Source organism: Cyprinus carpio, unplaced genomic scaffold (genome assembly GCF_018340385.1).
Source record: "Cyprinus carpio isolate SPL01 unplaced genomic scaffold, ASM1834038v1 S000006554, whole genome shotgun sequence".
In the NCBI taxonomy this organism is placed as follows: domain Eukaryota; kingdom Metazoa; phylum Chordata; class Actinopteri; order Cypriniformes; family Cyprinidae; genus Cyprinus; species Cyprinus carpio.
Window position 1 is genome coordinate 99,279 of NW_024879216.1, and position 12,869 is coordinate 112,147.

The 12,869-nt window shown below is 36.6% G+C and overlaps 1 protein-coding gene across 5 annotated transcripts; it reads right to left on the bottom strand.

Annotated features, from left to right (window-relative positions):
* Positions 1-1,739: 1,739 nt before the first annotated feature.
* LOC122144003 (voltage-dependent calcium channel subunit alpha-2/delta-2-like) lies at positions 1,740-12,011 on the bottom strand. 5 transcript variants are annotated; one of them, XR_006159482.1, is made up of 5 exons: positions 11,865-12,011; positions 8,314-8,393; positions 5,839-5,898; positions 2,357-2,431; positions 1,744-1,847 (listed from the first exon to the last, which is right to left on the bottom strand). XR_006159482.1 is itself a non-coding variant. In XM_042754601.1 (4 exons), the coding sequence occupies exons 1-4, from the start codon at positions 4,126-4,128 to the stop codon at positions 1,755-1,757; spliced, it is 516 nt and encodes a 171-aa protein (XP_042610535.1). In that variant the 5' UTR covers positions 4,129-4,288; the 3' UTR covers positions 1,740-1,754. The 5 variants fall into 5 exon arrangements, 3 of the variants coding, with proteins under 3 accessions (XP_042610535.1, XP_042610537.1, XP_042610536.1); XM_042754601.1 differs by lacking the exons at positions 5,839-5,898; positions 8,314-8,393; positions 11,865-12,011 and adding exons at positions 3,158-3,320; positions 3,944-4,288 and having other exon boundaries at positions 1,740-1,847; XM_042754603.1 differs by lacking the exons at positions 5,839-5,898; positions 8,314-8,393; positions 11,865-12,011 and adding exons at positions 3,158-3,320; positions 3,908-4,288 and having other exon boundaries at positions 1,740-1,847.
* Between the last annotated feature and the right edge of the window lie 858 nt (positions 12,012-12,869).

Here is a 12,869-nt window from a genome sequence, read left to right on the forward strand (position 1 = left end):
CTGTTCTATTGACTCGTACCTGTAATCAGTGTCAGTAATGGGCATACAGGAGTACATACGCATGACCTCGTCAATGTAGCGCGCTGCAGGGCAGCATTTCATTATCAGACATTTTCAAGCAAAATTTAAACATTACTTATGATGTTGCCGAAAATGCACGGATCCCTGCACTATTCTTGCTCGATTTAGAAAATGTTCTTCATGGGAACAAATTTGGAGAAAAGTAGTAGGTCTATTACATAGAACCCTATGATTTCCACGTTGAGTAAAACGCGCACAAAATCACAGAATCCAGTCAAAAAACAGAATTTACTGTAAAGCGAGGAATGTCACAGAATTTGGCTAATTTAGAATGGATATATCAAATGTAGGTTAGTACAGCAAAATAAAATCAAAATGCGACATGAACTAGTGTCTGTGAATATTAAGCTGCAAAAATACGAATCCTACAAGTTCTGCTCATCTCTGATGAATGAATGGCGCAGATGTGTGGTTTTGTTTCTCTAGAACTGCTCTAGTCACCTCATGAGGATTTTACCATTCCCTTTGAGTAAAACTATCATCATATCATATGCAAACAGAAACTCATAGGTCTTCACAGAGAACCGTCAAAATAAAAGTTTGGTTTACTTGAAGAAACCGTGACAGAATATATTCTTCATGTAACGTTAGCACTACTACTAACAAAATGAGAGTCCAAACAACTGATAAAAACATCACGACGATCCACTAGTAATTCAAAGGACTCCAGTCAATCAATGTCTTGTTAAGTGAAAAGCTGTATGTTTGTAAGAAACAAATCCATCATTAAGACGTTTTAACTTTAAACTGTCAACACCATAATACATAATAACGCTTCCTCAAGTGAAAAAGTCCGACCCCTGTTGTCCCCTTTGCATCAAAATCCCCAGAATATTTGTTTAGATCTGTTTTGGTCTGTTTTCACTTGTAAATGGTTCAATTTTTAATCTGAGCAAAAATATTATGGATAAGGGACTTTTATTTTAGCTGGAAGTAATGGTTTGAAGATAAAAACATCTTAATGATGGATTTGTTTCTTATAAACATGCAGCTTTTCACTTCACAAGATGTTAACTGATGGACTGGAGTCATATGTATTACTTGTGGATCATTGTGATGTTTTTATCAGCAGTTTGGACTCTCATTCTGACGGCACCCATTCACTGCAGAGGATCCATTGCTGAGCAAGAAATGTTCTCCAGATCTATTTCATGCCACAATTTTCATGCAAACACACAAATAAATTCATTTGCGGCATTAAGATTCAGTTTTATGTCTAAACTAGAGTATATGTGGTACATATTTAGCCTGTAATGCAATTATGCAAATTGGGATACAGCCAATCAGTGACATCATTTGAAGGGTTGCACATCTAAAGTTTGAAATAAGTAATTTTGAGCCATTTTATAGAAAGTCATGTCCCAGATATCACACATGTCCTAGTTTCATTTGCCACATTAATCACACACACTTGCCTCGTCCACTGATTTAATTAGAGTTTTTGATTGTTATCTCTCCTGATCAGCCCATCAATCATTTGGTGGTGAATCTAGAAAAGACAGAAAGCAGATGTTAAAACTTATCCATGAGCTCCTGCTGATTTAACAGAAACTGATTCACTGAAAACAATGATTTATCACATGAAGTACGTGTGCCGGTGCTGCCCACACTGAAAACAATGATTCATTTGTTATGAACAACAGAGAAAGAGTTCAACGAGGACAATCAGCACTTCAGGTTAGTGAAGATTGTACCTTCTGTTTGCTGCTGTCTTCTACTTCAGCATCCAGGAAGTCCAGTGTCACAGGCTCTGGCAAATCCTCCACCTGCAAACAGCCAAAAATCTGGATAAATCAAGGTCATTACGTTAACAGAAACTGAAAATAAAAATAACATATAAATAAAAAGAAATTTATATTTAATACAATTTATTAAAATATTTTTTTAAATTAAATTTATTACAAATATTTTATTTTAGTTGTATTTATTAAAAAAAAAATATAGAAAAACAACAAAATTACAAATTTTTTTACTCAAAGTAAAAAAAAATAAATTAAAAAAATAAACCCCAATTCAAAATATTAATTAAAAACGTAATAGTATATAAATTATATGATACTAAAATAACACTGGGACAAACAAACAATCATGAGTATGATGAATCACACAAAACCTGTGAGGAATGTCTGGGTAATATTGCATCCCCAAAATGAAATGAAAATACTAAAATGGACTGTTGTGGCATTATTTTCATGACAAAGAAATCATATAAAACACAAATGAGTGTGATTGTGCTGTGATTTCTGATGGAGCAGATGGAGAATCACAGTCTCACTTGAGGCTGCAGGTTCGGGTGCATCAGCACGTATCCATTTGGGTCAATGATGAAGATGTATCCGTTTGCGCCAAGCTACACACAGAGAGAAAGAAAAAGAGTCTGTGAGAATGTTTTCTTTCTTTCTTTCTTTCTTTCTTTCTTTCTTTCTTTCTTTCTTTTTCTTTCTTTCTTTTGTTTTTTAGTGGAGGGATAGAAGACTAGCATTAAAAAGGAGTTTTCATTAGCCAATAACTTACTGTATATTATGACAATAAATAATATAAATTGATAGCATATGAAACATATACAAAATTGCTTATAATAAATGCATTAAATATAATTATTTTAACAACATTTACTCAAAAGTCACACAAAATCTGAAAACGAAATAGCATATGTAGCTCAAGTTTACAATCACAGGTAAAGGCTACGTCTACATTAATCCGGATGCATTTGAAAATGGTGTTTTCGTTTTAAAACGCTCTCCGTCCACACTAGCCTTTTCAATCGTTTTGCAAACTTTGTCTCATCCACACTGAAACATCAGAAAACATTAAATTGGCTTTCTGTGCATGCGCAAAGCCTCAAAAAAGCTCACTGCAGATGATACACACAGGGAACAGATATGATACGTTTTTATGCAGTTCTTCTGAAAGGATTATTTTATTTACGGAAAGAACCCACCATTCAGTGATGCGTCCAGGTCGCACACACTCACGATTGTATGTGTTCTAAAAACATAACTGCCCTCATGTTTTGCTGCAAATAGCAATTGCAAGTAAATTTGCTTTCAACCTTTGCAGGACTGTTCAGACTCACATTGAGCAGCTGGATGAAGGCAAAGTGAAATCCAGATTTGTAATCGGTGGTTCCTTTGGCCTGCATTTGCTGCACAGAGTCTTTAAAGTACTTCTTATTGCACACGTTTGCCTGAACCAGGTGTTTAAAAGCAGGGCACCACAGCCTCGGCCTTATCATTGAACTACGACAGAAAAAGAGAAAAAATGTAAATGTGGCAGGTTCACAAATTCATTTTTATTCCATTATATCTGCAAATATTTCGAGAATATTTTATAAGCCGATTACCAGAAGTGTCTCTTTTGTTAATGGAAAATGCACTATTTCTGCTGACCTTTTTCTGTGACGTTGTAGAGATTTTCACACTGGTATATCAGCTTATGTCAAAACCAGTATTACATCGTGGAGGCGGGGCTTTGTACACTTTCACTTTCAAATTCGTAATCTTGGTATCACATTTTACAACAAAAGATAATTGTTGTGCTTACACCTTTACACTTTTCACTTTATAAGACTAAAATTAATACTTGAAAGATGGATTTATTATCATTCTTAATGGAAAGCACAACAAACAATAAAACAGTACAATGACAAACTAATATAAAATTTATAAACAAAAACGAATAAGACAAGGCATACACCCCATCCTGTATTAGGCCTATATATTGATAAATAAACCACAGAAAGTTTAGAAAACACAGTAGAATGAACTAAAATAAATAATCGTTTCCTGATCATTTTTGCCAAATTGGGCTATCAAATGAAAATTACTTTCAAAATCCAAACAATCAAAAGTAGCTGACGGACCCTGGCCACATTGATGTAATAATCGTCGGATCGTGTGTCGAGCATCTCTGTGACCGAGAAGCTTTGATCAGTTTGAGAGCCGCTCCTGTGAATGGAAAAATGTCAATTATAACCAAAACCAGGCAAACGTGCAGCTCGCAACAGCACACACACATACTCACAAACACGTCTACGAGGATGACCATATCTTTTGGGCGAGGATGCTCCTTGAATGTACCTGAGGGAAACAACGACAATTTTAAGTATTATAAAGATCAGTTAAGCCCCGCCCTCAAACCTAAACTGACCAATCAAAGGCTATCAACAGTTTTTACAGATGTAGACTAGACTATAGACAAAAAAAGTTGATTTACTGTAGCTTAACAACCAATGATGGCATCTGACTGGATGTCTCCAAACACAGTTACAGGTTCACTGAAAGAGAAAGGAATCAAACACAGATACAGGAAATGTATTACCAGGGTCGTCGTTGTACATCTTATCCAGCGCTCTCCAGGGAGCAGCTACAAGACAAAATATGTTATATTTGGGACATATGTGGTCTCAGGTTGGTTTCACAATTTACTCAAAACCGATGATCTGCCTCAGTACACGTCGATCAGATGGTGACCTGGATAATATCTCGTGACACCGGTGGCGCTTCCAAACGCTTGCCAGAGCAATGACGGGTCATCTCTACTGTTCTCTATGAAGACTCGCTCTAACGCTTGCATCCAGTTCAGCTCGTTCAGAATCAACCGCGCTACAGACAGACAGATACGTCATGAACCCTCATTGACTCATACAAAGATCTAATAGCATCAGTCTGGTTCCTCACCGCCTTTGTAGATGTCTGTGGGGATCTGGACGGCGGTGTGTGAGTAATTCACATGGTTTTTGAAGTTCGGATCGTACACAAACTCCAGTTTCAATGACATGTTTCAGTTTCAATCAATGTCCTCACCGTCCGGATGAACATCATGATATAATCAGAGTCCATTGTTTCAGCTTGAGTCTGATCTTCATAATTATTGTCATATGATGATACATAAACATGCAAAATAGTAGTTTAGGAGTTAGAAGTTCAAGCAACCAGCTTCTAAAAAGAAATGGTGTATGAATGTATGAATATTTCTTATAAACATACCAAGAAAGCATCATTTTCCTTTACATTACATATGCTTTTCTTAAAATAGTTCACAGGCCCATTACCAAAGCATGAAAATCTACATTGAAAGACTACTACTAAGATTTTTTTTAATATGTTTTTCTCATGGGCAACTGATAGACATGTACTCACATAGTCCATCTCTGCTTTAGAGTTATTATATTCAATATTTTCCTCCTGAAATAAACACACACAGAACAGAGATACAAAAATCTGCTGTTTAAGATCAGTTCGAGAACCTGAAGATTCAAATACAGATGTCCTCCACATGACAAACTCTATGTTCAGCACGTGCGATCGATGCAGTCAGTTAAGCTGAACAGCTCTGAGTCAAATCAGTTAGAAAAACGAGACGTCACAATCTAATGGGTTTAAAGAGATCCTCCAGCGACAGACTCACAGAAATCATGACCCACAGTGTGTGTGTGTTTGTCTGTTAAGCTCGTATTTGGATCAGAGAAACATAGATGTGAATTTCAGAGAAAAAAGAGCCTTAAGTATCGTAGATGGAAGAAAAAAAAAAAGCACTTTGTTCGATTCACACAAGAATGAAACGCTCGATCGGTGCGGTTCATTTGAATGAATCAGTTAAAACAACACAGGAGTCATTGGTCTGAATTGACTCGGATGACTCACTCACACATGCAAAAGCAATGTGATAAATGAAATTTCATATGGAGTGAAAAAAATATTGCGAAAAAGCACATAAGTGAACGTAAAAAACAGAGTGCTGTTAAAGTCGTCTGACCTTGATTCCATCCTGCCACCGATGATCTTTCTGAAGATGCTCCGCTTCACTCGCAAGTTTCTGGCAGAAAAAAACAAACCAGAACTGTTAAAAATAGTCAAAATAGAATAGTTAAAAATAATAATAGTTAAAAATTTTTGATCAATAGAAAGTTCAAAAGAACAGTATTGATTCGAGAAAAAAAAAGGAAATCTTTTGTAAAATTATAATAGTCACTTTCAATAAATTTATTACATCCTTGTTAACTAGAAGTATTACTTAAAAAATCTTACCCCAAACTTTTAATGGTACTGTATATCCTCTTGATGGTGCTAAATATATTTATATACCATCAAGAGGATTCATCAGTTGGGGAAACCAGGACTGAGCTGCATGTTTGTGTTTTGCATTATTAATGCTCATCGCTGGGAAACCCGTGTAACTTCCTGTCAGATGTGATGCACTAAAAATAAACTCATTTTGCAGTGATTCCACCTTCTGTAAATGAGTGTTTGTGCTCCAGTGTGAGGTGTGGGACAACAGCTGCTGTGATCCAGTGGTGTGACTGAAGACTGAAGCCTCATTATCCCGGTAAATAACCTCTGATCCAGAACAAGAGCTGTGTAGAGCTCAGATCAATACAGGAACATCAAACACACGCTCACTTACAGACTGACAACTTCAACTTTCAGACACAACTTTAAAGCAAGACAACGAGTGAAGATGACACCCATGAACCTGTTATTACAAAGAAAAAATATCAATCAACCAATCAATATTATAGCCTAAGATTACACAATCCAATCTAGTCCTGCTGGATGAAGCGAGACTCAGCATTTATTTAGTAATGCTTATCTTTTTTGCGTTATTTTGGGTCTCAAATTTTAAATACGCAAATGTGATAACAGCACAAAATAAGAACCGAATGCAATTTGCACGACACAATTTTCCATCCTGCATGTCGGTTTTCTGAGCCAGAATAAAAACTACAAAATAAATTTGCTACTTTTATTTAGTTTTTTAGGTTTAGTTTTATTCAAATGATTTCTGTGAGTTTCCTACAGTAGTTTAATGTTGGTTTTAGTCAACAATAGCGGCATTTCATTACCCTTCAAATTGCGCAAATTGAAATTGCAAACTGAAAATACACCCAATGGAAACATGTCAATTTCACAAAAACTCCCATATATTGCAAAAAGGTTTTTACGCTCACATCAAGGGGTTTTTCAGGCATTTTGAAAAGGGAATATTTCGTAAAACTGCAATGGAAACAGTTTTTTTCATTTACAGCTCATTAAAATTCACATGATCATTCTTTAATGTACTATAACAACCTCCAAGAAACACCTCAAATTTGGCCGCTCACAAGTATAAAAGGCCTTCCTTGCCATTAATGGTTGAATAACCCCTCATTTACATGTCTACAGGTGCATGTTTCAGAAGCGCTCCAGAAGCAGCTCTCCACTCTGCTTTACTAAAGATGCACATCACATCTCCTTCTATTAAAAATAATGACTAGTGCTGTGGCTGCGATATGCATAAACCTACCAACATTGGTTGAAATAACTTATCGCGAGAGGGAAAAAATGACACTTTAGTCACATAACCTTGGTTAATGGAAATTCCATCATTTCGCAATAGTTTTTTAATCAACATTTATCAAATATCACATAAGTTTTGCGCAAATCTATAATGGAAACACCTAGTGTTACACAAACATTTTTAACTGCGTTACATTTATGCATTTTTATGTTAATGAAGGTGGGTTTTCTGTGCATACAAAATTAACGCTATGTGTATAAAAGAATTTACTTTATTTGTCATAAATTGTACTTAATTTAGTTTTGTACATATATTTCATTTATGTACTTTCCAATTATGATTCTAGCCTAATGTTTAGAGAGTTGGACTTGTAACCAGAAGGTCGCAGGTAGGGGGCAGCTGTGGCCTAATGTTTAGAGAGTTGGACTTGTAACCAGAAGATCCCATTCATGAGAAGGTCAGGTCACACAAAGTATATCTCTGATGAATAAAATCCTGCCGGGTTTAATCTGAGTTCTAGAGGCTCTTCATGAGAAGGTCATTAGTTATCATTAGAAACCTGTTTATCTCAAATAATATTAATAATGTGATGACCTAACAAATAATGCATCTACAAACATGCTGGTTACATGCCTGTATTGATCATCATCAGCAGTGAAGTGCTCTGTCTACAGCACTGTGGTATTCTGGGTAAATGAATGAGGGGCGAACCATCTGTTCTCTCTCAGTGATGTGAGCAGACGCACACACAAAAACGCTATAACAATTCAGACGCTGCAGCCTCTCGGTGGAGGAATGGCAGGATCATTATCTTCTCCAGCACAGATTCTGCAGGAGTAACTGAGTTCTTCATTGTTTGTGGCTGTTTGACATGCAACCAGACCCACGGTAATGAGCACATGTTTGACAGAGATACTGGAAAAGCTACACACACACACAAACACACAGTCTTACCCCTTTCAGTTTGTTGAGCGCCGCTGATGTGCTGCAAGACTCTGTCAATCTCTTCAATGCGAGAAGCCCAGTGCATGATCCTACACAACACACACAACAAAACCTTCACACAATGGAGAAACACAGCTTCTGCTTTAAGTTTTGTAAGGGTGGTTTCCCTACAGTGGTTCAGGCTGTAGGATTGCCGAAGGACTAAAGAAACGTTACCAGCACGATGGTATAAAACTGTACATTTCTAGTCTGTTACCACCCACTGCCACTTATACCAACGATGGAAATAAGCGCAGTTACAATAGCTAAATATGTGGGAGAGTGTTGCTATTAAGTGACTATATTGTATTGCAATTGGCAGCACTTCAAAGTTAATATTGAATCAAGACTAGTTAGCACATAATTAATAATTGAAATGGTTTAATAACAATATTTTGTTATGCTTACACTTGAATTGGTTACAAAATAGATGAAGGGTAGTAAAACATATAGTTAAATGTACCTAACATGTATGTAAAATATTACCTGAGAGAGAAAGAGGAGAGAGGGGAAGATGGAGAGAGGGAGAAAAAAAGAGGGAGAGAGGGCAGAGGGCAGAGCCCTGAGAAGAGAGCTCCAGCAAAGAAAAGCCAGCAAAGAGAAAGAGACAGAGCAACATTTACAGTCGTCTTTTATCCCTTCCTTGACCATGTGACTGAAACCCAAATGTGAGACATTCAAACTGACCAATCAGCAGATTACAGCTTCACCCAAAAGGTGTGACAATTAGCAGACCCCCGATGTATAAACATGTTGGCCTACAGGCCTTGATCGATATCAGCAATTCTGTGCCTTCAGGAATGCCAAATGGCCCTTTTTGTTACTCAAGATAGTTTTGGGACAGGAAAACAGAAGTCTTTGATAATTTTTGACCCTACAGTTCCCCCCCTTGGCACCGTTGGCCACACCTAAAGAGGCAAAAGGTGACACAGTCCATAGAAATATAATTTCTGTTGTGTGCAGATGTCATCTTCAGACTTCTGGTCCAGACGTGTTGCAGTGCAGCTGGTCAGTCTTTGTTCTCCTTTCAGCCCTGAGATCTTCCTCAGATGGTGTTTTCACCCTTCATAGATAATAAAACACACCACCAAAAAATCAACAACTCAACAAGAGCAGAAACCCAATTTTTCTAAAACCACAAAGCCAGCTCTTACTGAAGCAGGACACGGGATGTGAACTTATGCAGCAGGGATCATGTGATTTAAAAAGAACATATGGCACAACAAACAGCAAAAATAACATGGCATTTAGCATTGGTTAGACATTTGATGTGGTCAGATTGAATTTGTCTCTGGCAAAAAGGCCCTTAAATTGATGTACTTTAAAAGATGGTCAAGGTGAGAACAAAAGATGATCTGAAAAGCTCTTAAATTGTTTTTGGAAACATAAAAATAATTGCATTATAATAAAATCAACAATTATTGATTTTAACACCCCCCTTCATCAGTAAGAGTATCAGCAAATATTCAGTGTGACCAAATACAGAAATTAAAATGTTCAAAAACAATCATTGTTGCAACTGAAATGAACAACATACAAAGAAACAGAAATCAAATTAATTACATGACATATCAATGAACATGTTTGTACTTAGGGAATAATGAGAAAAACCAATTTACATCTCAAACTTGAGGAACAAACTAAGTGATAAGGTAACCCAAAGAAAACAAAAAAAAATGGTAATGGGATGAAACCTACAATTATAATACAGTCTGAATGTATAGACTTAAAAACAATTTTTTTTTTTTTGCATACATTGGAGGCAGTATCAGACAGATTTGATTCTGTGTGTGAAGATCAAATGGTGTTATCTGTGTGTCTGTATTTAGCTATGGCTATGTGTAAGTGTAATCATGCTCCAAACAAAGACAAGGAAGTTTTACAATTGTGATGCAAATTTAGTCCTGTAGTAACAGGGAGCCAGCCTGAGAATGTGAGTATGAGGTGTGATCTGGCTCAAAATGCTTCCATACCAATGGTTTTTGTTAAGGGGCATGATGAAATGCAAAGTTCAAAGGTATTGGATCCTGTTGTGGAGAAAAGCATTTTCATTGTTAAGACAATTGTGAATCACACTGTGGCCCCATGGCAATTCTAGGCTCCTGTACATGGCTTAACTGCAGCTATATGGTAAATAGCAGAGTGTACCACTCAGGAGACAAACAACCCAGCATAGACACACATTCAACTTGAAATTGCTATACAATTCCAGTATTACAGTTATTCCAATTTCAAACAAGACACATGGTCTAGATGCATAGCATCTACAACCTTAAACCTAAGTTGTTCACACACTTACAGTAAAGCAGTCATGTATATTAAAAGAATAAACTCAACTAGTCTTTGTACACATGTAGTTATACAACTATAATGTGCTTTATGCACACAATGTGTGTAGCACAATACAAATTTGAAAATACAAACAGGATAATTGACATTTAGATGTTTACATATTAAACTATCTGCTATTAAGCTGCTAACCCCTAGCAAGGTGAAGTCAGTAGCTGGAGGCCTTGCATGAACAATGCAGTCAACTCACTAAGAGTTTTAACCTGCAAATGAGCATTGATTTCTGCCTTTAGAAAGTGGTTTCCTATCTTTCTGGAAAATAAGGTGGAGGTCTACCCCTACCCAGTGACCAGCATTTTTCCTCTGTATGGCCTATTTTGTGACAGGAATTACAAAACCTGCTAGTCTTTGCCACCGGGTTGTTTGCTGTGTTCTCCTGAAGTTTGAGGATTTTCATGACTCTCTAATGCTTTCTTTACACCATGCGTTCTGGTCCACGACTCTGCACTATTACGGTGCTGCATCACCTTAAGAACTGAAATCGGCACACTTTTTTTTGAGCAGTGACACATGCTTCCTCTGAACAAAAAGTTCTAGAATCATCACAGGAAGTCACCTCTTCCAAGAAGTGAAACATGCTTTTTAGCCCGCATCACTGTTGAGTGTTTTTGGGAGACATGAACTCTTGTCATTTAGCTTAGCCTTAAGATCTGCAATGGTGCCCTTGTGATTTTTTACATTTTTCACTCAGAGCTAAACTGTTCAGCTAGTAATTTATCTAGCTGTGATTGAAGATTCCGAATCAATTGCCTCTGACTTTTGTATTTCTGCATTTTTAGAATGCAGTTCTTTACAATTAGCATCTATACTTAAAGATAGATGTTTCATCAAATCACGTAGCCGAGTACAGCTTATGAAGTTTAAAGCCTCAATTATTTCACCATGTTTTGATTTCTTTTGATGTTTACCAAGTATGTCCCACCATTTGGAACATTTCATCATCTGAACATCTAGTATCAACATATTCTTTCTTGAGTTTGCACACAAGGTAGGCTCAAGTTTTTTGCTCCATAAAGCAAACAATGCATCACTTCCTTTAGAGATTTTTTCCCTTCCATCCCTGAGGAGATAATCTGAATGTTGCCCGGATTGTACAGTAATGGGACTATTGAAGCTTCTTAAAACCTTCTAATTTCTATATCATACAAAATGGAGAATGAAAACATACTTACCAAGTCCGCAATCAGAAAGCCAGCTTTAATCCATTCATAAGATTAACTATGAAAAAATCCTCATTCTGATGACCAACCAAAGTAAATCTCAGAAAACTCACTGCAAGGGATCCCGGGTTTTCGGCACCATCTGTAGGGTGGTTTCCCTACAGTTTCATGACAGAAATCAGGAATTTATATCAATGTACTGTAGCTGTATATATTATCATACATATCATTTACATTTTTTTATAGATTACCAAAAAAAAAATAAAAAAAATGCTATAAGATATACCGCTACACTGATATAAATCCCTGGTTTCTGTCATGAAACTTACATACATATTCTATATTACATAGTTAAATAAAAAGTACTTAGATAGTACTTAGATATTTTTTTTTTTCATTTGTAATGAAGTTATCCAAAAGTAATCAGATTACATTACTTTTTATATTAAATTAACATTTCTTATGTGCATTTCTTACATGTAACGAGCGCTTGTTAGGCTACGTGTAATGTTGTGGAAGTGATTGTATCTTTTGATTTTGTGTAAATTGACTTTTCCTTGTTTGTACTTCTGTGGAAACTGACATTTCTAAAATGTAACGTTGTTGTGGAAATTGACATTTTTTATTGGCGAATTGCTGTAGCTACAATTACATTTCTAACGTGTTATGTTGGGAAACTGACATGTTCTTACAGCTTGTCGCGTGTAATAGAAATGAACAAATCCTTCATATTACCCTGTGAAAATCGTGTCTTACGTGTTGTAATGCTGTGGAAATGTGAGCGCGTCCCACTGGGGGGTCCACGATCCGCTGAAAGTCACCATCATCATCAGCAGACACGCGAACCCATCTCGCCATCTTCCATGAAAACACTCAGTCCAGCAGCACAGATATCATCACGGTAAACCAGGAGAGCAGAATATCCAGATATAACGCGGTAATAATCGCTGTTTTTGTCCGAGAAGTAAAAATGAAGTGAAATGAAGAGAGATGTCGGGAGGGCGAAAGATGCAGCGC